At 48.7% G+C, this 25,917-nt stretch overlaps 2 protein-coding genes across 2 annotated transcripts in view; both read left to right on the top strand.

Moving 5' to 3' along the window:
• GIGYF2 (GRB10 interacting GYF protein 2) overlaps positions 1–7,029 on the top strand; it is a 130,838-nt gene extending 123,809 nt beyond the window's left edge. Inside the window, 3 exon segments of the mRNA XM_079709614.1 lie at positions 1,333–1,517; positions 2,305–2,452; positions 6,612–7,029. Coding sequence (XP_079565740.1) covers positions 1,333–1,517; positions 2,305–2,452; positions 6,612–6,679 — 401 coding nt within the window. The 3' untranslated portion in view covers positions 6,680–7,029.
• Positions 7,030–18,552: 11,523 nt separating this feature from the next.
• On the top strand, positions 18,553–25,306 carry SNORC (secondary ossification center associated regulator of chondrocyte maturation). The gene is made up of 3 exons (XM_079710637.1): positions 18,553–18,698; positions 24,865–25,047; positions 25,128–25,306. The coding sequence occupies exons 1-3, from the start codon at positions 18,626–18,628 to the stop codon at positions 25,235–25,237; spliced, it is 366 nt and encodes a 121-aa protein (XP_079566763.1). The 5' UTR covers positions 18,553–18,625; the 3' UTR covers positions 25,238–25,306.
• The last annotated feature ends 611 nt before the right edge of the window (positions 25,307–25,917 follow it).

Genomic DNA, 25,917 nt, shown 5'->3' with positions numbered 1-25,917 from the left:
GGTTATCAGTGGTTACCAAAAAGTAGGTGCTAAAGTAGGTGCTATCTTAGGCTGTCTTATGATGTACAGGGCGGAAGAGGTCATAGTTCCATACTGCTCATTTCATGGGGGGCATTGCCAGATGGACAGAGGAGAGTAACTGTTATAGTGGGGACAGAGGTCAGCCTGGGCAAGAGAAGGCTGAGGTGATGTGAGGTTTTTCCCTTCCTGCCTTTGGGGGCAGGGATGGGAATCATGTGACAGAGCAAGTAGACTTATTTTGTGTAGGATAAAGCTAAGACCCATAATGTACGCAAGTGAAAAGATTTCAGCTCAATTTGAAGAAAAACTTGCTAATTGTTAGTTGTTCACAAAGAGAATTATCAGCCTTGGATGGAAGTGAGTCTTTCCCTTACCCTCCAGCTTGGTGTGGAAGGGATTCCCATAACTCTTGGGCTTTGTTGAACTAGTCCACCTCTGATGTCTTTTCTAAAACGAAGAATCTTTTAAAAACAGAGCAGTAAAGGAATTGAAGGGTTCCTTTGTAGCATTGTAACAATAGCTAATGGTCGGCTCGAGCCAGAGAAAACAGTAGTGAAAAATAGCAATGGCTACCATCCATTAAGCACCTACCATGTACTAGGCACTTTCTAGGGGTTAACATGTGTTATCTTAGGTATCTAATTTTTGCAGTAATTTTATGATATACGTTTACAATGTAGGTGATGTTATCCCCATTTTATAAATTAGGAAACGGAGGCTCAGAATGGTTAAGTAACTCATCAAGGTCACACAGTCAGCAAATTTCAGAATCAGGTTTTAAACCCATGTCTGTCTAACTCTGATACTTGTGCTTTTCTCCTGCACCTCACTGCTTCATGTTCCGTTTTTCTTGTAAACTTAGAATATATCTCAGTGAAGGGAAAGGAGGCTATGCCTATATCTTCTGTATCTGTTGTGGTGCCGGCCCACATTATCACACTTAATAAATACTGATTGAATTTAAGGAAAAAAGAAATGAATCCCCAGATGACTTTAGCCTTAGGCAAACAGTTGTTTCGATCAACGTGACTTTTCGTTTCTACCAAAATAACGTTTAGTGAAACGAAACATGCATGGTATCTTTGTCTCTGTGCTATTTCAGATGATTTGGGGCATTGCAGTGATAGTGGGTCCCCCCCACTACTACTCTAGAGGAGACTGAAGAATATTTAACATAATAGCTGCATGCCTTTCAAGTTTCCATCATTAATGTCTGTATTAGGTGTTAAAATATATTAAAAACTGAAACTGATCTCTTCTGTGTGATATTTCATTGTTACTCTTTATGTCTTGTTCCCTCTCATATTACAGTTCCCACATTTGTTTCTTTCCTGAAAGAAGTAGAATCTCCTTATGAGGTCCATGATTACATTAGGGCCTATTTAGGAGATACCTCTGAGGCCAAGGAGTTTGCCAAGCAGTTCCTCGAGCGCCGCGCCAAACAGAAAGCCAGCCAGCGGCAGCCTCAACAGCAACAGCCACCGCAGCAGCAGCAGGTATGAGGCAGCAGAGTGAGTGCAGTGCCCTTGTGAGTGTTAATGTCTTGAAATGTTGAGCAGCCAGAGAAATGAAAATTAGAACAATGTTCCCAATTTTGTACATCACATGACTGGAACCTTTTAAAACATGGTGGACTTGATATTTTCAAATTCAGTGTCCAGAGACCTTTGTGAATTTCCCAATTAGCAGATATAGCCATTCATTCTCTGTTAGGCATATCAGCCCCATTGTTCTTGGTTTATATAAGTGCCTCTGCCAAATTGCAAATTCCAGCTTGTCATAGACCATAAATTTGGTTTTAAATAGTTAAAACTTACAACTGTTAGCTCTCTGCTGCTCAGGATCCACTGGTACCCAGTACTGACAATACTATAATCTGCCAGACATTTCACACATTGTTGATGGGCCCCGGGGAACAAAGGAACCTTCCACTTTGAGTAGGTGAGAGGTGTGGATTGCCAAAGAGCCAATTCCTAGTGGATGATACAGAGTCCATGTATGTCTGGAGAGGTTTTGACAGCTGTGCTGTCACAGCAGTGTGGACACCTGGAGTTACCAGGATGGGCCTTGTGGAGACAGAGCTCAAGTGGGATGTCTGAATCTAAATGAAGGGAAAGCGTGGCTCAGTGGACTGTTCTTAGTTTCGTTATTACCAGAATCCATGGTAGGCTTTCTGTTTTTAAACTCATCCTTGGTAAGGTGAGACCCAGATCAACCATTTCCTTAGGGTGGGCCAAGCCTGTATCCACCATGTAACCTCAGTTGTGCTATCTCGTTTTATAGGACTCTGTGTGGGGGATGAACCACAGTGCACTCCATTCAGTATTTCAGACCAATCAAAGCAACAACCAACAGTCCAATTTTGAAGCTGTACAAAGTGGCAAGAAGAAGAAAAAGCAGAAGATGGTCCGAGCAGATCCAAGTTTATTAGGTGAGCACAGGCCTAATGTCTTAGCTGGGTGTTGGGGGGAGATTATATGTGAGTTCCATGGTGGAATGTTTTTCATGAAGGGAAATACTTCTTATAAAAAATAAATGTTTTTGACCAGTTCAAAATTAGTAGTCAGTATTTACTGGGCATCTCAGTGCAGGAGCTATGCCTCATGTGCCATAGGGAGTAAGAAAAGTAATACATTGTGTGGTGCCTTCAGTTTTAAAGTCTTTTTTCATATCTAATATGAATTTCTTTTAAAAAAACTTTGAATTTAGTTGGAAAATAATACTCATGGACAACAGAAAAAGTTGTTTAAAATTTAAAATGCTGATTTGTGTGGAAGCAGACCATAAATCCAATCAGATGTTCACAGAAAAGAACCAGTATTTGTTGACATTCACTGTATGTATAATACAATTCTCATAATTATCCTGCATTATGAGGCAATGTTCCAGCTTTAAAACAATGAGTAAACCAAGGCCCAGAGGATTTAAGACATTTCCCAGAGTCACACAGCATTTAGCAGTGCAGCTGGGGTTTCAGAGCAGGCCTGTTTTCACTCTTCTGTGTTACCCATGGCTACTCTTATCTAACATTGAGGACCAGTGTCTTCATACCAGGGCAGCCAGCCTTGGGGAAAAGGTGACACCTGAATTGGGGCTTTGAAAGACAGGAAGAATAGGGAATGGTGTTTCTGGAATAATAAACAGCATAGGCAAAGCTGATGGGCCACCTGTGTTTCTTAAATTGGCCTAACAACCTCACAGGCAATGATGAAATTAATATTATTCTCTATTTATGAATGTAGAATAGGCTATTATAAAACTGTTGTCTGGAATAGAATGGTTATATTGGCAAAGGTGGCAGATTGGGAAGTCAGGCAGACTAGTTAGGAGGCTGCAGTATAGACCAGATGAAAGATACTGGTGGCCTGGAATAGGGTTTTGGCAGTGGAGATGGAGAGGAGTTAGATGGATTTTAGAAATTTAGGGGATGGACAAGGAGAATGGAAAGGTTTGGGCAGCCGGATGAAAAGAGTTGCTCTTTTGCTAAAATGATGAGCCCTGGAAAGTGGAGCAGGCTTACAGGGGAATGATGCAGTATTTGAGTGTTGGGTAGATGGAGTGTGAAGTGACTAGGAGGCGTGATACGGAGATGAAAGAGCTGATAGCACAGCAAGAGGTAGATTGCCCTGCCCTTGGTAGGATCCATACTTCAGAGGTTTCCTGCGCTGGAGAAATCAAACAGTAGCAGAAACCCAGCTTTGAGGATTGCCCTCTGGAACCGATGCTCTGCAAGCTGGCTTTGGAAACCTAGAGATCTGGTGAAATTTTGTTTTCTTCTGCATGTCTTGGAAGTTTATGTTAAGGATGGATGGAACAGTCCAAAATTTTATCCAGTTTTGACAGAGATAAGTGAATGTAGATTTAAGAGTGTTCCTTCAGTTCTGGTTGTGAGTTCTAGCTAAGAATCCCCCGCTATTTAGCTGTGGTACTTGGCCGGGGTGAGGTGGGGGGAAGGTTCTCAGGGAAAAGGTTCCTCTGAAAATGAGGTAAAGGTATTTGGATGAAATATCTGATCTGACCCCATCTCCTATTATAGACCTAAGAAAGGAAGGGACTTAAAATCCCCCTTCAAGGGAATGAGACATAGGTCATTCTAGGAATAGAGTTTTAAGGAATATATATCTTGAAAGGGAAGAAAAAAAATTAAATATAAGGGAAGTAAAACTGTTCAACAAAATACTGAAGAAGCTCACTTGGGTGGGCTCTTGCTTGGACCATTTAGTGAGAATTTCTGCTCAACTAAACTTTCCTCTGGAAATTCCTCTGATAATTTCTGCCTCTTACCTACTCATATCCATTTATTATTGTTTTTAATTGATCTATGCCTTATTGACTTATAGATTAAGAAAAATTAACAAATATCCATCAGTCACAAGTTCCCCATGCACATAATGGGAAAACAGGTTCAAATTTGACCCTGAAGTATCCATTGAGAAAGTGGTCGTTGATCAAAAGAGAATTTTGCTTCTAAAACAAACCTCAGAGAGATCCCAGCTTCATTTTAATGATCATGTCCTCCATTGTACTCTTGTGTTTTCCTCTAGTTTTTAGAGCTACCAAGTGCCATTGTGAGCCAACATCCTGTACTTGGATGTGAGAAATACACACACACACATTACCATTTTTTCACCAGTCATACTTTCCTTATATAAACGGTCTCCCAAACCTTAAAGAAATTATGTGAGTGGGAGTCTGTTGTTCTGAACCTAATATAGTCTTAAGAGCTGGGCATAGTGGGCTTACATCCTCATTTGTATTGCATGGGGTCTCATTATATCCCAGAGCTCCCCCTTCTGTCAAGTGGGGAGGAGACGTGCCCTCCTTACTGTTTTTTTTGACAGGTAAATGAGACCATGTCTGCTAAAAGCCCAGCCCGGTAATCGTCATATTATAGCACCGAATACTTAACTTTTTTTTGGCCCCAGGCTTCTTTTCCCTCCTGTCTTTGTATGACTAAAATTGTTTTAGTTTGTGTTTTTGTTACATTCCCACTTTTATTTCATGTAGCTCATTGTTTTTATCACATTTCATTTGTTCTTGAGATATACGTGAAGTCAAAGAAAAACCTGCTTCGGAACAGAGTAATAGTTCATTTCATAAACTGTTTGGTCTTTAGGTTTTTATACTTACCTAATTAACTGTTATTTTCAAATATGAACACTAAGCCTTTCATTATTTTCAAGGGAAAAAAATCTTGCAGGTTATGGGAACACAGTTGAGGGGTAGAACTCAGGTTGGGATTTGGAATCCTAGCCTCTCCCAGTAGGAGGCCTTGTAAGCAGCTTGTACCACAGCTTCCTTGGTTAATAAATAGGCGTGTTTATTTTTTCAAATCATGATATTTTGAAATCAAGAATGTAATGTAATTAAGCTATTTTTATTATGTAAGACTTTTTTTGTTTATTATTGGTACATTTAAAATGTGTATTTGAAAACTTGAACATTAAAGAACAAACAGGAGGGGGCAGAAAACTCAATATTAACAGAACTGCCTTTAGACTGGAGAGCATCACCTGTTTACTTCTTGATATTCAAATAGCAGCTGAAACAGTTTGGGATTTCATTTAGGGTGGATGAACTGAAAGCTTTTTGAGAATCACTCATTCCAAAGAGGCCCTGTTAATAGTACTTTTTATCAATCTCTGATCATGGAGTTCATTGAAAAATTACACGTGGCTGATGGCATTAGGTTTTCAAACCTCAGTAGTGTTTGTAAGTGCTGCTTGTTGCCTTCAGTGGCTGTGCTAGTACTGCTTTTTCTAAACCAGATTGCATTTCAGTCAATTAATATTGCTAAATGAAATCCTTGCCTTTGTTAGTCTACTTAGAGTAGATTGAGTCGAATAAAGTACTTTAATATTTTTATGCTGTCTTCTCTGTGATAGGAAGAACATCTGAGGGCTCTAAGGATCTTGTAGTGGGGTCTTCCCTGGAGCCTCCTACCACTGAAAGCAAAATCTCTGGACCAGAACTTTGACAAAGTTTCGGACCCAGAGTATTCCTGATAGCAAATGGGGCTGAAGTATTGGGTTGGCCAAAAAGTTCATTTGGGTTTTTCTATAACATCTTATGGAAAAACCCGAACGAAAATTTTGGCCAACCCAGTAGTGTTATTCCCACTCACATTTCACAATCATTTGTTCGAGTGGTTACAAAGTACTTACTTAGTGTGTTATTCCTGTCCTCCCCCTGCCCCATTCTTTTAAGGTACACCTTCTGAATGAACTTTCCCCCCTAGCCAGCCTGGCCTTAAAACACACTTACAACCCAGGCTCTACTCAGGACTCTCTAAGGCAGTGGTTTGCAATTTTTTTTTAAAGCAGTGGTGCTGGGTTTATATGTGTGTGTGTGTGTTTCCTCCCTAATTAAATTATATCAGAACCTTAAGATAAAGCATATAAAAATAGAATGTCTAATTGGAAAGGCAAAAAAGCCATTACACTGACTTTTATCCTTTCTTCTCCCTCCTTTTAGTATCCCTATTTGTGTGCTCAAAAACAGGAGACTAAAATTCCAGCTGCCTGCCTAGCATTTGAGCCACATGGTTGTCTGGGTGTGGTCAGTCACTCGTTGCCAATTTTTCCCTGCAGGGTTTTCAGTCAATGCTTCATCGGAGCGACTCAATATGGGTGAAATCGAGACTTTGGATGACTACTGAGCACCTGCCAGAGCGGACTGGCCTTCCCTCTTTTCTCTGCTGACCATGGATTCTGCACCTTTGGACACGACACTTACTCACCATATACTCTTTATCACTGCAACAAATCACAGAACCGATCATCTCAGGCTTTTTCTTCCAGCCCTTTGTGTCCAAGATTCTTTAAACCATTTTTGTTGGTGAGCATCTCAGACTGTAGATAAGTGGACCAGACCCTGTGTCTTGGGGGTGGCAGTTGGGATTACTCCCCAACAAGGCTGATTTTGGGCAGACGTGTTTACTGTGCCGTGATTTCACCTACTGTCTCCCAGAAAGTGTGTTGGGATCTGCCAATAGCAATTTACTTTGTCTTGTCACTTTTTTCCTTCTATTTTGTTTTTCTTCTCCTTCTCCCCTCCCCCCCCCAAAAAAAACGGGCATGGGGTCTGACTGGTGCAATCATGAAGAGAGTTAATGGTAACAGACATTGGCCAGCAACAAAAACGCCCATGGACTGTGATTTGAGTGTCCGACAGAGACAGTGAGAGCTCTTGCAGTCTGAAGGTTGCGTTGTCACTGCTAACTCTGGGATTGCATCAAAGAGGCCCTGAGTGGGATGGAGTTTAGATTGATTGGTTTGATGTTGCACACCCCTCGCCTCTTCTTTCTGAGCATCCTTTCAGAGAAAGGATTCTTGTTTTTTCTTCATTAGATAGTGACTTCCAAGCAAGCTGACTTCTCCCCTGGCATACTCCAACCTGATTGGACAAAGGAAGCCCTGTGGCCTGGGAGAGGGACTTATTTTTAATTTTTCTTTCTTACAAAAACGGATTTTTTCCCATAAATATTTTTACTTCAGAGGACTAGGACCAGTTTGTTTTGGGCCTTTCTGCTGAAAATTTGTCTCGTTTAAGAGGCAGTTAGGATCTTTACCATATGTATGAATTTGTGTAATTTCATTTTGGATAGGGATAAACTTCTGCTTCTGATAAAAGCCCGGAATTTCATCTGGTTCCTCAGAGCATTGCGTGTGTGTCTTGCTGTGGCCCCGAAAGGTTTTGTTTAAAGATTCTGGAATGGCAAGTTGCTTGCCTTTTCTGAAAAAAGAACATACAAAACCTGACCATCTTTAAGACCTTCATCCATGGAAACCACTATACAGGAGATTGCAGTGGGATGGAGGGGATGGGAGAGAACAGGAGAGAGAAGCCTGGTTCTGGCTTCTGGTTGTGGCCTCGTAATACCCCTTCACTTCAGATATAAATGTATTCAAGCCCTATTTATAAACAATACTCTTCCTGCCTCTGCCAACCCCCCACAGAACATCACCTGGAATTGCCAATCACACTTTGGTCTGGAGCCTTTGGACCGTCCGTCCCTGTGCAAGAAGTGCTGTGGTTCGGGTGGCTCCTGGTAGAGCGCCTTTTCTTTCTGTCATCATTGCCCGAAGAAGGCTGGAGTTGCTCTGAGAGCAGTTTGGTTTTGGATGATTATATTTGGGTTTCTGATTTTATTCTTTTGGATCACCATTCTCCCTGTCCCTTTTTGCCTCCCTCCCTCTTAAACATGTACAGTAACTATACAGAGACTGCTACAGACTTGTACATAGTTTTTGGATCAAATAGCATGAGGAGATGGGGAACCATTAAAAATTGGGGCTCCTGCTCTCCTTTGCTTTGTAAATTCAAAAGTGGGGGGTGGGGAAGAGGGATAGTTAAAATGTTTACAAAACTTTAAGCTCCCTCGGAACTTTTGCCAGTGTGGAGGAAAATAAAAAGGAACTTAAATAAAACCTGGTGGTATTCTATCTGAGTACACTTCTTGTACTCACCCTTGTCGAGGCTGAGTTTTCCACCAAACCATCTTCTTGGCACCATGGAAAAGCCCCAGACACATGAGCACCCAAGACATGGACGCAGCTGTGGCTTTCTCTGGCAGGCTATGCAATGCTGACTGGTTCTGTATTTGAGAATGTAGAGGTCAAGGTAAACGTGGGTAAGTTGATTAAATGTCTTTGCTCCTTTGCCCCTTTCTGCTGACCTGCAGATCGTCTCCTGTCCTCACAACACAGACACACACCCCTGAAGGTGCCCACCCCTCCAGAGCCTGCCCACACCTTCCAAGCTAGATTCTATTGTATGCTTGTTCAGGGGAAATTTAAAAATAAAACACAAACATTTGGGGGAGGGGTAGGCATATTTCAGGGAGCAGCGTCGTTTTAGTCATGGAACATTCCATTTGCTTAATGAGGAGCATTGCTTCTACCTGAGGAATTTCCCACATGGTGGAAAGAAACCACTCTTTCCTAAGAATGTTTGTTTCTGTCTCAATTCTACCAATTTTCACATTCTCATTTGCTCACTCTTTCACTTTCAGCAAACACGTTCGTATCTCTTTCTGTGAACTTACTTGCAGATTATCTAAACTCTTCCTGAGTTTTAAAGTATTTGTTTTGTACACTGTTTGCTTCCAGTTGTTTTAAGTCAGAGATTTAAAAAACATACCCAGACAAGGTAGTTTGATTATGGATACTTTGCCCGAGGTAGTTGGTGTTCTGGTTACTGTTGCTACATAACAAATTACCCGCAAACTGGCTTACAGCAACCCTTGCATTTTATTGGTAATTTTGTGAGTCAGGACTCTGCGGGGAGGGCTCAGCTGGGCAGCTCTTCCATGGTGTCTCCTCTGGTTATGGTCAGAGGTCAGCTGGGGCTGCGATCTTAGGAAGGTTTGATAGGTTGGTTGGCACAATGGCTCACTCGTGTGAATGGCAGTTGATGCTGACTATTGCCGGGGAACTCAGCTGGGTTGGTGGCTGGAGGAACTACGTGTGCCCTTTCCATCATGGCAGCTTCAGGGTAGTTGGACTTCTTATTTGGCAGTTGGCTTCCCCCAGAGAACCAGGCAGAGGCTGCATCACCTCTTCTGACCTGGACTCAGGAGTCACATAGTGTCACTCCTGTGACACTTTGTGAAAGTAGTCACAAGCTATTTCAGATTCAGGGGGTTGGGGAACATGGTCACCTCCAACATCTCCCTTGATGGAATGAGTGGTCACTTTATAGAAGAGCATGTGGGATGAGAGGTACTGTTGTTGCTGTTTTGGGGAAATAGCTGCATAAAATTAGTTTATGCATATACATCAAGGAACTTCAATTCTTCGTTGACTCTAAATTGAGGGATTATTTTCTTTTTAATTTCAGGGTAATGGTACTTCAGGCTTTATTTTAAATAATACATATATACAAATATATACACGCATAAATAGAGTGTGTGCCATTTTCTACACCTTATTTTAAATTGATCAGGTGAAGAAATTGAAGTTTATTTTAAACAAAATGTCCTCTCCACATTATTAATGAAAAAGTCTGTGTATGATTCTGATGTGAAATGAACCTAGTTCTCTCCTGTGCTTCCAGTGTGCGAAGCAGAGCTTCATTAAAAGAGCAACAGGCATGCACGTTCTAAGTAGAGTAAGGTGCAGCTGAGAGCACATTCCAAATGGAAGTTGGCCTCATAGTTAATAGGTTATTTGGGAACAAAAAGTAAAAAGCCCAGCTCTAGAGGATGGCTGTGAGCACAGGCAATTCCTGATGAAGCAGCAGTGCTTGCTGGGACCGTGGAGAGCCTGGGAACCTTGAGGCAGCCAGATGTGTGATCATTTTACAGACATTGTCAGATGCCCTGAGTATGATGGACCTGCATAGCTTTTGGTAGTGTTGGTTCTGGACAGGGCACCTGGGGCCTCTGAGAGAAGAGTTTCCCTCCAGGGATTCGTCAGTGGGAATGTTTTGCAGCTAAAGTAACAAACACTGCTGTGGTTCAATGTATGGGAGAAACAGCACATAGATGTTGGGAAGCAAGTGAGGAGAACTGGGCTCTTCCCTAATTGCAGCAACTGCCCTGCAGCCTAAAAGCTGCAGTTGCCTCCCCTTTCGTTGCTGGCAGTGATGACATCATGGGGATGGAACTCACCATAGCTTCAACACTCAGTTCAGTCCAGCTGGTCTTAAGCAGAGACATCATTTCTTAAAGATTGTTTACTTGTCCCCCCAAATCTAGGAGTGGGGGATTATTTTCCCTTGGTAGCCAGTTTTCTCCCTTGAATGCCTCCTTTAGCATGAGAAGTAGTCCTGAAGGTCAGTGGGTCATTGTTAGGTTTGGCTGCATATAGTAAGATACAAAGTAACAGTGACTTAAACAAGATAGTTTATTTCTCAAGTGAAATCTGGAGGTCATCAGGCCAAGGCTGGTGTGGCTAAGGGACCCAGGTTCTTTCTGTTTTACCCTCCTGGTTGTGGCTTCCATTCTCAAGGTCACTCATGGTCCAAGGTGACTGCTAGAGCACCAACCATCGTGCCTATATTCCAGGCAGGACGAAGGACTGGGGTGAGGCTCAGGGAGCACACCTCCCTGTTAGTCAGCCTTCCTTGAGGAGCTCTTTTGGGAGCTCTACCAAACATCTTAAGTCTTTTCAACTGGAATGTGGATACGTAACTATAGTTAGTTCAAGAAAGTCTGGAGGGCTTCCCTGGTGGTGCAGTGGTTGAGAGTCCGCCTGCCGATGCAGGGGACGCGGGTTCATGCCCCGGTCTGGGAAGATCCCACATGCCGCGGAGCGGCTGGGCCTGTGAGCCATGGCCGCTGAGCCTGCGTGTCCGGAGCCTGTGCTCCGCAGCGGGAGAGGCCACAACAGTGAGAGGCCCGCGTACCACAAAAAAAAAAAAAAAAAAAAAAAAAAAAAGCTGGAAATTTGGGGGGTTTAGTTGAGTGGTTTGCCACCCCAAATACCATTGGGATTCTGTTTCTAAGAAACACAGGGAATGGATGTTAACATTGGCAGTTAGCGGCCTCTACCGCTGTCATTCTCTTCAGCCTGCTTTGAAGTTGGAAGAGTTTGGGATGGTTGAGTTTGTGCACATCCATCATGGGAAAGGAATCCTAGTGGTTACCCTGACGAGGGGGCTTGGCACAGGCTCTGTTCCATTCTTGTGCAGAGCTGGGAAACGAGTGATTTCCAAGGGCTCAAACTTGCTGTGTCTAGCAACCCCCAATTCTATACAGAATCTAGGTTTTTGGGGTGTGTGTGTGTGTGTGTTTTTAAAGGTACCCTGTGGCATGAACCTATGAGTGGTTTTGTGGATGGGGGCACTGGAGTCAAGCTGTCAGATTTGAAAGTTGATCCTGCTATCTCCTTTAGGCAAGTATTTGTTTCCCCATCTGTGAAATGGGAACTGTGAGGTAGCTGTGATCAGTAACTTAAAATGTAATTGCATAGTACAATGCCCAGCACATAAATGCTTGATAAATATTTGTAGGCCATTTTGCAAGGGAGAAGGTAGTTTGTGGGCTCATGTGTAGGTGCAATGGAACATATTAAAAATGGGCAGCCTCCCTCTTAGACATCTGAAAATCAGTGTAAAGAAGTACCCCTCAGGGAGGTAATGTGGCGTGGGTTCCAGGAGACTGGATATTAGTACCAGCTTCGTTATTAACCTGTCCTTCCTGTCCTGTCTCTGGGTCTCAGTTTCCTTGCCTGTCAGATGAGGGGGTTGGCCCAGATCAAATGATGAACTTGAAACAAAAATCAGTCCCTGAGCCCCATGTCCCATGGTTTCTTATTTAGGGTGGGGCCCAGCACTGGAAATTATTTTTTAGGTGCCCTAAGTGACCCTAAATGGACAGCTTGAGTGGGGAACTACTGGCCTAGCTGATCTGTGAGGTTTCCTTCAGCTCTCACCTCCTGAGTGCATATGTGCAAGTGTGATCTGTGTGTGCATCTGTACATCTTTGCAGCGTATCGCTGACACTTGGTGTTTGCAGATTTAGCACTTGTGTTTTAGTGTGAGTCTTTGACACATACCCATTTTGGTTTTACTAAAGCAGACGTAGGTCAAAATGTAAGCATGGTGAGCCTCAATTAAGGGAACAAGTCACTGACTTGGATTTTCTGACTTCTTTTGATAACGTCAAGTTAAGCCCTAAGCAGGTCAGGGTCCCATCATGAATCAGAAACCGTCTTAAATATTCAGTCAAAAGAAATGCGGGTGGAGGGCAGGGGAGAAAAAAGAATTGGCGTTGGAAGAGTAGGAGGGTAAGATTACTGAAGGATTAGTAACTAGGGAAATCACTAATACCTTATCTAATGGTCAGTCATCATATCCTTTTCTAGGTGATACTAATATCTCTTAAATTCACAGTCTCACCTGGATAATTATTATCTTAACGACTAAATTTTATTTTACATATATATATATACACACACAGATATATATGAAAAATTGGTGTATATGTATATATGTATATATACAGCAAGGAATAAAATATACATCAGTTTTTGTTTCTGTTCCTTGTCATGAGGCTGTGGGTGATATTTGTACAACTTCCTTATTTACTTCCCATTTCATGTTCTTTTTGCCTTCCACCAGCCCCTGAGCTGGTGGCTGACTTAAACTTTCATTCCCAAGGGGTTTGAGTCCCTAACAGTGCTGAGGTTACTGCAGCTTTCATCTTTAATTAGCTTTTGCCTGAGTTCAGTTTTTTTTCTTTTTAATTGAAAAAACTTAAGCATACATTGAAGTAGACTAGTGTCTTTAGTCTGGGCTGGGAAGTCCCACCATCTAGGTGCTGACAGATCAAGTGTCTGGTGAGAGTCATCTGGTTTGCACATGGCCGCCATCTTGTTATGTCCTCACATGGCAGAGAAGGAGATCTCAGGTCTTTCTCTTTCTATCCCATCTTTTTATCTCTTAAAAATCGTCTTTTTATCCCATTACGAGGACCCCACCCTCATGACCTCCCAAGGCTCCACCTCTGAATACCATCCCATTGGGACTAGGGCTTCCAACATAAAAATCTTGGAGGACACAACTTTCAGTCACAGCAGCTAATGTAACAAACTCCTACCGTTTTACCAATTTTGTGTGTGTGTGTGGTACGCAGGCCTCTCACTGTTGGGGCCTCTCCCGTTGCGGAGCACAGGCTCTGGACGCGCAGGCTCAGCGGCCATGGCTCACGGGCCCAGCCGCTCCGCGGCATGTGGGATCTTCCCGGACCAGGGCACGAACCCGTGTCCCCTGCATTAGCAGGCGGACTCTCAACCACTGCGCCACCAGGGAAGCCCAATTTTGTTTTTTTAATCTCACCTTTTTTCCCTTAGAATATTTTAAAACAAATCCTAGATATCATTGAGTCACTCGTAAATGTTTTAATGTGCATGGTAACAGACAAAGATACCTTTAAAAAAAAGTACATGCCAATACCACATTAAGAATATTAATAATTTCTTAGTATCTAAACCCAGTCTGTATGATTTTTTCAGATTATCTTAAAAATGTCCTTTTACAAAAGTTTGAATCAGAATCAAAATGAGGTTCACGGATCGCATTTGGTTGCTCTGTTTAAGTCTCTTTTAGTCTAACCAGTTTCCCCTAAAAAAAAAAAAAAAATTGAAAAAACAAGATCATTTACCCGCAGAACATCCCATAATGTGGACTCAGCAAGGAGCGTCCTTATAGTGTCAATTTGTTACTCTCCCCCACATCTGTGAATGAGTAGTCAGGTCTAGAAACTTTATTGGATTCAGATTCTCCCCTCCCCCTCCAAGAATACTTACTTGCTGTACGTCCTGTTGCATCACAGGCAGCATTGTCTGGTTGTCCCATTTTCACTATGTCACAATTCATCAGTCCTGTTGCTATCAGGCTGATTCATCCATTATAAAAGTTCTGTTGATCTTTCATGTAGCAGTTTTAACATTCATTGATGATCATTGCCTAGGTCTATTATTTCATTAGTCACTGAAATATAGTGATTCTTTTTGGGGAGAAGGGGCATTTTAAATTTTTTGAATAATTTCAGACTTAAAACTTGCAAGAACAGTAGAAAAAACTCCCACATATCTTTCATCCAGATTCTCCAATTGCTAACATTTTACCACACCTGCTTTATTATTTTTTTCCTCAATAACTACACTCACAATAATGACTCTCAGTAACTATTTCTTATGAATCACTTGAAAGCAAATTGCAGACATTATGTCCCTTACCCCTAAACATTTCAGGGCGTGTTTCCTTGAGAAAAGGACATTTATATAACCACAGTACACTTATTAAAATTAGGAAATAAAGTATATGATGCTATTAATATCGAGGCTTCATTCGTATTTCACCAACTGTTCCACTAATGTCTTTTATAAGGAAAAACAAAAAGGTACAGAATGCCATCATGATTGCTTTTTGTATTTGGATGTCATGTTTCTTGAGTCTTCCCTAATCTGGAACAGTTCCTCTATCTTTCATACGTTGAGATTTTTAAAGGACAATTATTTTGTAGAATGCACTCAGTTTGCATTTGTCTGGTATTTTTCTCATGATTTAATTGAGATTATGCAATTGGGCAGGAATACTACAGAAGTGATGTTATGTCCTTGATGTGTCATATCAGGAGGTACATGATGTCAGTTTGAACCATTACTGGTGATGTTAACTTTAATTACTTAAAGACAGTATCTGCCAGGTTTTTCCACTGTAATGATTTTTCTCTTTATGGGAGATACTTTGAGACTATGTAAATATCCAGCTCTCATCAAACTTTTATCCACTAGTTTTAGCAGTCATTGATGATTCTTGCTTGAACAATTCGTGGTTGTCAAGCTTTCCTGTAATTTATTAGTCAGCATTCTATAAGGAAGAGCTTTACACACACACGCATGCATGCATGCATGCACACACTGTAGGTTATAATCGGATACTGTTGTGCACAACTTGTCCATTTGGAGCCCCTCCAAGTTGACATTTGTGTCCTTTTGCCATATCCCTATCATCCTTTGAGCACTTTCTTAATTTGGCATGAGATATTCTAGGCACATCATTTACTTTTACTTTTCCAGATTTGGAATTAGCCATTTCTCTAAGGAGCCTGCTGCTTCTGCAAGGGAGCCCTGAGGATTTGTGAGTGGAAGACTCTCAGATTTGTTTGAGTCTGCCCAAATACCCCCATTCCAGATCTCAAGGTCTCACTCCTTCCCATTCAGTGCCGCAAATGTCACCTGAAAGAATTGACACAGCTGTGAATTCAGTTTGACTGTAATTTTGCAAGCCACACTTATTCGTTATTGAAGTTGGTGTGGCCAGTGCTGCTGCTGCTGCCAGAGACATTGTCAGGAATCTGAATCGGAAAGAGACACTTCTCTCCCGCCTTCATCTCCCCCCAGTGCCTCCACGGCAGATGCCAACAGGGAGTCAGCCGGCAAGAATGTCTCAGGAGTGTGATCTGGGAGTCTGACTCTACGTTACACTGAGGGCACAGAAAGGTGAGGACGGGAGACAGAGCAAACGAGCAGCACCAACAAAAGAGTGAACAAGTGAGAAGATACTCGATGTTAATTCTACCCCAGAAATCCCAACTGATTGAATTCCAGTATTAAGTTCCTATCATGTGCTAGGTTCTAGAAATACATTGATGAACTAAACACAGCCCCACCTGTCTGGGACTTAATCACAGAGTAGAGACAGACAACCAATGGACACTTCATTTAAAGGCACCATATCATATATCTGACGAAGAATTTTTATCTGGGTACACACACCGAAAAAATCCTAAAAATAAATTCAACGTGATAGACCACCCTAATATATCAGCAAAAAAAAAACAAAAAACAAAACTGAGCAGACACTTCACACAGGAGGCTATTCCTGTGGTCAATAAATATGAAAAGGTGTTCAACTTTATTAGTCATGGCAGTACAACCACGATGAGACACCACTACATACCTATCAGAACGGCTAGAAATAAAAAAGACTGGCAATGCCAGGTATTGGTGAGGATGTGGAGCAACAGGAACTCTCATACTGCTGATGAGTATAAATGAGAACAAACACTTTGGAAAGCTGCTCGTCAGCATCTACAGAATCTAAACACTGTACTCTGACCTAGCAATCCTATCTTTAGATATATAACCAAGAGAACTTAGTGTATATGTTCACCAAAGGCAGGTACAAGAATACCCACAGGAGCTATATTCATAAAAGTTCAGACTTGGAAATAACCCAAATTGACATAAATAAATAGATAAAATGGATAAAAGAATGGATAAATTGTGGCATAGTCATACAATTGAATACCGTTCAGCAATAAAAAAGAATGAGCCACTGCCACGTGCAACAATGTGGATGAATCTCACAGAAGTTGAGCAGAAGAAGCCAGACACAAGAGTTCATGTCATAGGATTCAGTTTATTTGAAGTTCAAGAGTAGAGGAAGCTAATCTATGGTGATAGAAGACAGACTGGCACCTTGGGGGTACTGACTAGGGAGGGGCAGGGAGAATCCTGCTGGAAATGTTCTACATTGATTTGGGTGGTGTTTACAAATGTATGAAAGTTCATCAAGCTGTAGACATAAGATTTGTGTACTTCACAATATATAGGTCATCCCTCAAAAAATTAACCAAAAAAAAAAAAAAAAAAGGAAATGAGAGTTTCATACAAATATAAATGCTAAGAAGAAAGTTAAAGCCATGTGATGGGTGGATGGGGGACTGAATGATCAGAGCTGAGACCTGAATGGTGATTAGGAGGTAGCCATGTAATGAGCTGAGAGACTGCTTTCTGGGAGAGGGGACAGCGAGTGAAAAGGCCCTGAGGCAGGATTAAGTTTGGTGGATTGGAGGAACCTCGTCAAGGCCAGCAGACTGAACATAGTGCGCAGGGCCAAGGCGAGTCCTTCGTTTGGCTTTTTATTCTAAGAGCAGTGGGAAACCATGAAGGGTTTGAAGTAGGGGGGTGTACTTTCTGAGAGCTTAGACAAGGGAAAGAGAGAGATCTCTGATGAACTTTAATTATGTGGCTACGACATCTGCAAGGTGGGGGACTGTGCAGGGCTGGAGAGGCAGTGCAGTCAAGGTTTGTTCTGGACACGTTAAGCTGGAGATGCTCATTAGGTACCCGTGGGGCTGTCCGGGAGGCAGTGGGTGACGGGCTGAAGTTCTGGGCCAGAACTGGGTTGGAAATGTGTGTCATGAACACACAGGTGGTATTTCAAGTCCCAGGTACCTAGGAGAAGAGAGAGCAAGAAGGAACCCAGGGCGTTTTATGACGTGAGTTTTTCTGGAGAGACTAGAGCTGCCAGAAGGTTTGGATGGAAACTGCTTTAAAAGTGCTGTTTTAGGGCTTCCCTGGTAGCACAGTAGTTGGGACTCCGCCTGCCGATACAAGGGACACGGGTTCGTGCCCCAGTCCGGGAGGATCCCACATGCCGCGGAGCGGCTGGGCCCGTGAGCCATGGCCGCTGAGCCTACGCGTCCGGAGCCTGTGCTCCGCAACGGGAGAGGCCACAACAGTGAGAGGCCCGCGTACCGCAAAAAAAAAAAAAAAAAAAAAAAAAAAGTGCTGCTTTAACGAGGGCTGTTGTGTGCCCACTCCCCGCCTGGCATCGAGAGCCCAAACGTGAGCAGAACCTGGCCCTCATCAGTGCTGCCAGCCTAGGGTTGGAGTCTCCCAAGCCTGGGCCTTGCACACTAAAATGCAGATTCCTGGGCCCATCCATGACCCACTGAAACAGAGTGCCAGGGCCATCATCTGCATTTGTCAAGCTCCCTGGGTGAGTCTTGCACATGGAGGTTGAGATTCTCTCACTTTCAGTGGCCCAGGTGTGTGTGTGTGTGTGAGAGAGAGAGAGAGAAGGAGAGCGGGAAAGAGAGCAATTTCCTCTTTCCCTCTCTGAGGGTGGGGCTGCTCCAGAGTTCAGGAAAGCAGTCAGTTCTGTAAGCTCTGCTGTGTGTGTGTGTGTGTGTGTGTGTGTTTTCATGTGTGGGGGGCGGGCACGGTGTCCCAGGAGGACAGAGTTTGCATTGATGAAACCTTTCCCAGCCCTTTGATGCCTCTTTCCCTCTGCCCTGAAGTTAACCAGCTCAGTCCTCCGTCCCCCGTGCATCCCGCTCGCCGGCCGCGCTCACTCACGGGCCAGGATGGCATTCGGTCTGGCCCTGCGCATGGCGCTGCTGCTCCTGTCCGGGGTCCTGGCCCCTGCGGTGCTCACAGGTAAGGGTGCTCCCTGGGCTCTGCTACCACCAGCCTCCCAAAGCTAAGAAGTACCTTAGGCCAGAATCTCTAATGCCCACCGGCAAGGCCATTCACAGGAGATGGGGTGGCAGTTTGGGGTGATTCTGTGAAGGGCTCCCCCAAGACAGGCTGGCAGCAGCTGCGTCAGAGGCCTCAGGGAATCGTTAGTCATAGAGACGGTGACCTCTGAAGTAGGAGGGTGACTTGGGGAGCAGGGACATTAGCTGCCTAGGGGACATGGGGATTACTCCAGCGCCCTAATATCTGAAGGCCTTCGGATCTGTGAGTCAGGAGGGGGCACCGGGCAAGCAGCTGAGGGGCAGAGGCCCCAGGCCCCTAGATGTAAGACCACAGAGCCCTACCATTTATTTGTCAAGCCCCGCAAGCCCTTCTCTGCTGGTTTTCTGAAATGTCCTTTGAGAGTGAAGACCCAGGTGCTGTTTCCATCTTGGGAAAAATTCCAGAGGGAGCACAGGGCCAGAGACCCCTCTGTAAAACCATGAGGATGCTGGACTGAGGTGCTGCACTGAGGCTGAAAATGGCTGGGTCTGGGGTCTGGTGAGAAGGGTCCCACCAGGCTTGTGTTGGCAGGCTCCTGGGACCTGAGCCCCCGTCCTGGGCACAGCTGTGGGGCTTCAAAGCCTGAGCAAGAGAAGGCACAGACAGGTCATGGGTGGTCTTTCTCCTGGAAGAAAGCCATCCCTGATGGCCGTGAGGTGGGCCAAAGGGAGGTGTTTCGGGGCTCCTGAGGGCAGTCCTGGGGCTGGAGAAATGTGCGGGTGGGGGGCCCCTGGAGACCCTCCACGGCATGGGTTTCGGGGGAGTGTCTGTGGATCTGAGGGGGGCTGTGTGGACGTGGTGCTGGGAGAACTGCTGGGGGATGCGAGGCCTGGGGGGACCCTTACGGTCACACACTCAGGCACGAACACGGGAGGAAACGGGGTGGGGTGGCGAGGAGCCTGTGGGCCTGCCGGCCTCCCTCTAGACGCCCTAGGAAGAAGCTTGCGGGCTGGCTTCGTTTCCGGCCCTGTCCTCCTCGCTGTTTCTCAGCCTCTCTGTGCCTCTCCTCTGCTGTACCAGGCGGTAATCAGAGCGCCTCTGCGTCTCTCGCAGGAGACTGTAGGTCTGCCAAGTTCACACACGTGAGCTTTCAGGACAGGCCAGGCAGTTGGTAGCGCTCAGCGCAAGTTAGGAGGAAAACATCCCCAGCCGCTCTGCTGGGTGCAGGGTAGTCTCAGGCCGAAGCACCTCCTCACGTGGCTAGGAAAGCGCCCAGCCTCCCTCTTGGTGGGAGAGGGGCCAGCTGGGCAAGCCAGGGGGCTGGTGTGGTGCCCAGGGAATTGGGGAAGTGATCTAAAGCGGGGTGGCGTCTCCCGTGGCTCCCTTATACCCCACCCACCCCAGTGAAAAGCTTCTCCGGCCTGCTGGTCAAAGCGGGTGGAGGTGAAGGTGCTGGCGTCCGTCTGCCTGGGGTCTGGGGCCGTGTGGGCAGCTTCTGTCCAGTTTCTTGGTCCCCATGCAGCCAGCCCTCCCAGCCAGGCTGTCAGCCAGAAGCGCTGGATCAGACTGTGCACACACAGCCTGGGTGGGTGGGCTGTGTCTGCCGCCGCAGGAATGCCTGGGGACAGCCTCGTGTCTAGCGGCAGCGGGACCTCACCTGGCCTCACCTCCCGAGCCCCCTCCTTGTGTCCCACCAAGGGCAGGCAGGCCAGCCCCACCCCGGAGTCTTTGGGGTTCCGGCTGGCTGTGGTTCGCCCTGCCACTCCGGGAGGAAGGGGGTTCGGGAGGCTCCTGGCCGCCCCACCCCCGGCTGGAGGCTCAGAGCAGGTGTGCAGCCGGCCCCACAGGCCCCTGGCCCGCTGCTCCCTGGGCTGGGGTCCTGAGCAGGCAGGCGGGGAGGGGGCGGCCTGCTGCCCTCCCTGCGGGTCGCCCGTGGCCACAGCTACCGAGGTGGGGGGAGCAGGCCAGGCTGAGCGGGCGGGAGGCCAGGGCAGGGATGAAAAGGCCCTTCATGGCCGCACAAAGGCCGTCTGTGAGCTCGGGCGCCTGGCCTCGGGGCCCAGTGGTCAGACTGAGCGTTAAACAAGCTTATTTACTGACAGGCGGTGGGGCTGGAGGAGAGCCCGTGGTGCCCAGGCCTGCGGCAGGGTCACGCGGCCCCCACTTCTCCTGGTCTTCTCAGTCAGCGCGCGGAGTCGCGGATCGCTGCTCACCCCGGTCCTTGTCCTCCCCCTTCTCCGTCCTCACGTGACATCTCCGCTCGCCTTCCACGCCGGCCCTCATACCAGTCCCTCTGCCTGGCATTTCTTTCCCCCATCTTTCCCCCTCCAGATGGGGCCTGCCATGGGGAAGCTCCCTGACAACGGCTTCTGTTCATGGCTCCCCAGAAGGATAGATGTGGGGGATAGATTTGCTTCCCCCTCTGACTACAGCAAATTGAGAGAACACGGAGGCACGTAGATGAGGACGAGAAAACGCCTGGCCCTCCTCGGCAGCTGCGCCTCCTTTGCCGGAGGGCTGGTGACTGAGCGCAGGCTGCGGTTCTGGCCCATGTGTGCCGCTGGGGCACCCACCTAGGCTGGCAGGGAGCTGGCTGGCCCCTGGGCCCTGGCTGCTTGGGTGCAGATGAGTCCTTGAAGCCCGGATCGGTGTCTGGGGGTCTCCTGGTGATGGTCTCGGCTACAGCAGGCGCAAAGCCCGCAGGGTGGCGAGGGCCATGGTGCCCAGGCCAGAAAGGCCCTAGGGCAGAGGCAGCAGCTGACAATAGCCTTGACAGCACAGTCACCACCTTGTGAGGGATGTGAGAGGCACAGTCCAACCCCCATTCCACAGGTCAGGAAGTGAAGGCAGGTGGCGAAGTCAGTCCGCGGTGGTCCCAGGGTGAGGCTGTGATGGAGCCGGGATTTGGACCCAGCCCTCCCGATTTGGAAGTCAATGGATTCAGCCCCTCAGGCTTCAGAGACCGGCTGAGTCTTGAAGGGGCGGGAGGGGGTGCGCACAGCAGGGATGAGGGGGCCTGGGCTGGTGTATCTGGCAGGGAGGGTCCAGGCTTCTGTGGGGAGGAACAGAGTGAGGCTGGGTCACTGGGGGGCAGACAGGGAGAAGGTCTGGGTGGGTCTCCAAGTACCCTGCTCAGAGGGCACTTCTCCCCCAGAGATGGCTCCCAGGCTCTGGCAAAGGGCAGAGGGTGACCACTAGTTCCTGGGAGTGAGCCCCTGCCCTCCAGGGGGTGTGGAGCCTGTCAGTCCTCTTCCAGAGCTTGGGGCTGACTCCTTGGATGCCACCAGGTTGGCTGGCCCTGATACCCAGTAGCCCTGTGGTGGCCTCTCTGGCCAGAGACCTGGCAGTTGGAGGTGAGCTTTGGCTGGTGGTGGTAGGACAGGGAGGTGCCTGGCTGCCACTCTGTCTTGGGCGTGTGGTGTGCAAGTGGGGACCAGTGGTTTGTTCATTTATCTGGGAGACAGGCAGTCTGTGAGCCCTAGACCTCAGGGCCTGCCAAGCAGTGGGTAGACCCAGGCCTTTTTTCTGCTCAGCCCCGGAGAGCCTGAGGCAGGCATGCCTAGGGCCTGGAGCCTTCCATGGCAGCTGCAGGCTGCAGACCCCAGCCCTCCCAGGCAGCGACAAGGGAGGCCTGACAGAGTCACTTTCCCCTTCCTCACAGGGAAGTCTTTGAAGTTGGTGGTGGACCAGGGTAGCCCCCACACACCAGCACTGCTTCAGCCTGGGCCCTGGGAGAGGGAGGCTTCCACACAGTGGGTGCAGGGGCCTTCCGCCCCTGAGACGCCTCCTTGCCAGGGGTGTTTCTGAAAAGGGGCACAGGCCCGGCCAAGCCCTGGGAATATGACAGCGGTCCCTGCCTGCAAGCTGAGCCTCGGAACTGATCCAGCTGAGGCCTGGGAGAGGCACCAGGGGCGGGGCCTGGTAGCTGGGGACCTTGTAAAATTTTGTCATGAAACGATCTGAAGTATACAGAAAAGTTACAAGAATAATCCAGTGAACTCCAGTAGGCTCTTCACTTGGATTCACCCACCGCCAACATCTTGCCATATTTGCTCTTCTCACCGTCTCCCTGTCTCTATTTACTCACTTACCTATCTGATTGCTGAACCATTTGACAGTTAAGTTGCAGACATCATGCCACTTTGTCCCTAAATACTTCCTAAGGACAAGGACATTCTCTTACATAAGCAGTTATCCAAATCAGGAAGTGAAAACTGACGCAGTACTATCACCTAAACTACAGCCTTATTCATAGTTCACCAGTGGACTCCATAATGTTCCATCCAGGGACGCACGGTGCGTTGTGTTGTCACAGCTCTTTAGTCCCCAACCTGGAACAATTCCTCACCTTTTCTTTGTCTCTCATGACCTTAACGTTTTTGAAAGCCTAGTTATTTTAAGACTGCCCTGGAATTTGGGTTTGGCTGTTTACTCATGATCTGCCTCAGGTGGACAGTTGGCAGAAGAACCCTGGAAGTACCTTTGTGTCTTCCCAGAGCACCCCCCCTCTCCAGGAGCTGGTGAGCCTGGAAGCAGGGTGTGGGTCTGGCTTGTCTGTGCCCTGGGGGAGCTCTCAGGGGTGGAGCCCCTAAGTGTGAAATGTGCCCCAGGGACCGCAGGTGGGCTGGCCAGGGTTGTATTGACGGAACCACAACTTCCCAGGAAGTTTCTCGGGAAGCACAACCTCTTCAGGGGCTTCAATCCCCAGCAGCACCTAACTGCCAGCGCAGCGCCCACCTCAGCTTAACCTGAGTCTTGGTCTTCTTGGAAGACCATAGAGCAGCTGGTATCAATGAGACGGTGTGCTGTGATGCCCAGTAAGCCCATTCTAGCATGCCTGGATCACAACAGAGATCGCTCAGGGCTGGGGTGTTGCTGCGAGGCTCCTCAGGCTAGGATCCTTGACGGGGGAGCAAAGATGGTGTGGGCTGCCTGGAGTTACCATGCAGGCCTCTCAGCCTGTCCCTCTCATTCTCTGGGGCCCCTGGGTACCCTAAATCCTGCTAACCCCCAACCCATGAGCAGAGAAAGGCTCCTGCAGAAAACGCTGCCCGGAGACTGATGTGCTGACGGAGCCCCAGCCAGTGCGGGGCTGAGGGCTTGCCCTTTCCTGGGGCTTTCCTTACACTGGCCACAGACACCCCTGCCCACCCCTCTGGCCTTGTTCTGTCTGGAGGCAGCAACGTGCTGGCATCACAGTTTCTTTCTTTCTTTTTTTTTTTTGCGGTACGCGGGCCTCTCACTGTTGTATCCTCTCCCGTTGCGGAGCACAGGCTCCGGACACGCAGGCTCAGCGGCCATGGCTCACGGGCCCAGCCGCTCCGCGGCATGTGGGATCTTCCCGGACCGGGGCACGAACCCGTGTCCCCTGCATCGGCAGGCGGACTCTCAACCACTGCGCCACCAGGGAAGTCCGGCATCACAGTTCCTTAGGCTAGAGAGGCCCCTGCGCTTTAAGCCTCAGACACTCGGGGGGCGTGTGGAGGCATGTGCAGGCGCTAGACCCCAGGCCCTGGGGGCTGCTCCACTCTGCCCAGGTTAGGGCTGAGAAGCAGCAGGGCCGGCTGCCCCTGGGGTGTGGGGCGGGCCTCTCCTCTCCACCTCCTGCAGCAGTGGGCCCTCACCGGCTGGGCAGGAACCCTGGTTCCTGGAGAGGGCACTGCCTCACCCTCCCGGCGCCTTCTCCAAGGTGAAGGCTGCCCTGGGTCTGCCCTGTGCGGGTGCGGGGAGAGGACCCTTTACAAGTGTCACTTCCCCAGGACCTACAGAGCCCAGCAGTTCAGATGGGGGGGCCCCCAGGCTCTGCTGGGGGTCCAAGTGCCCTGCCTCCCCCGGCCCCCCTGCCCTGAAGCGCGCTGCCAGCCCGAAGTTCTTCCAGCTTCCTCCCGAGTGGGCCTGTTGGTCCCTCAGTGCCCTCCTCCCCCATCAACCTGTCCTCTCATGGCAGGGGCGACCAGAACCCAGCGGGGGCTCTGGGGCCACACGTGGGCCACTCGGCCTCCGTCGCCTCACCTGCGAAGCGGCAAGCACCGCGCTGTGCCCCAGAGCCCCGCACTCAGCGCCCCTTCCCAGTCGGTCAACGGCGGGGGCGACGTCCCCGTCGGCCCTGCCGCCCGGGCCCCCACACCTGTCCTTGGCTTTGCAGCCGAGGGCCCGCAGGAGCCCGTGCCCACCCTGTGGAACGAGCCCGCCGAGCTGCCGTCGGGAGAAGGCCCCGTGGAGAGCACCAGCCCCGCCCGGGAGCCGGCTGTCAGCGGCCCGCCCGCGACCACCGCAGCGCCGAGCCCCGAGGACAGCACCGCGCGGGAGCGTCTGGACCAGGGCGGCGGTACGGGCTGGGGCGCGGGGGCCGGGAGGAAGGGGGGGGGGGCGGACCTCGGGGCTGACGCGGCCCTCCGTCCTCCGCAGGCTCGCTGGGGCCCGGCGCCATCGCAGCCATCGTCATCGCCGCCCTGCTGGCCACCTGCGTGGTGCTGGCGCTCGTCGTCGTCGCGCTGAGAAAGTTTTCCGCCTCCTGAAGCGAATAAAGGGGCCGCGTCCTGGCCGTGGCGCGACTCGGCGGCACCCCCGGTGCGCGCCCCCGTGTCTCCATGTGTCCGCGAATGAGTGTGTGGGCGAGCGGGGTGGGGTTGGGGGGCGGGCGACGTGCACGCGCTCCGGGCTTGAGGCGCGCGACAGCGCGCACGTGCGCCGGGGCCCCGCAGGAGCGCGGGTGCGTGCGCGATGCGCGTGCGCCGGAGGTCGCCGGTGTGCGAGAGCGGGGCTTGTGGAGCGCTCTGGGCAGAGTTCTCGGCGAGGCCTTGGGAGCGCGGAGTCCCTGTGCCGCACTCCCCTGCTCGTCCCGCAAACTGCCCGGGGCCTGCCCAGCTCCGGCTCTGGAGCGCTGCGAGCGCGGACCGGCGTGAGGCCCCGAGGGCAGGAGAGGCAGCGGCCTGCCCCGGGCCCGCCGCCCTGCTTTCTGCACCTCGCTGGGTGATGGTGGGGTCCGCGGGACCTTCGGCTGTCCCGGCTCCCCAACCAGAGGCCAGTGACTTTGAGGATGGGGGGCGTCTTCTGACTCTGGCAGCCAGCGCGCTATTTGCGGGCTCTGAGCCCCAGACCTGCACCCTCAGGACCCCTGGGGGCCCCTCTTCCCCGGGGAGACCAAGGAGCGAATGAGCAGGGGGGTGAAGCCCGGGTGCGGGCCCCTGTCCTGGCC

The sequence above is a fragment of the Hyperoodon ampullatus genome (genome assembly GCF_949752795.1).
Source record: "Hyperoodon ampullatus genome assembly, chromosome: 8".
In the NCBI taxonomy this organism is placed as follows: domain Eukaryota; kingdom Metazoa; phylum Chordata; class Mammalia; order Artiodactyla; family Ziphiidae; genus Hyperoodon; species Hyperoodon ampullatus.
Note: the sequence above shows the minus strand (reverse complement) of the source record. Positions and strands in the feature narration are given on the sequence as shown.

Bases quoted from the DNA above. Each gene is read 5' to 3' on its own strand.
- SNORC (XM_079710637.1), top strand. From the start codon at position 18,626: ATGGCATTCGGTCTGGCCCTGCGCATGGCGCTGCTGCTCCTGTCCGGG. The intron at 18,699-24,864 runs GTAAGGGTGCTC...TTGGCTTTGCAG, and splicing joins GGCCCCTGCGGTGCTCACAG to CCGAGGGCCCGCAGGAGCCC. The intron at 25,048-25,127 runs GTACGGGCTGGG...CGTCCTCCGCAG, and splicing joins GCGTCTGGACCAGGGCGGCG to GCTCGCTGGGGCCCGGCGCC.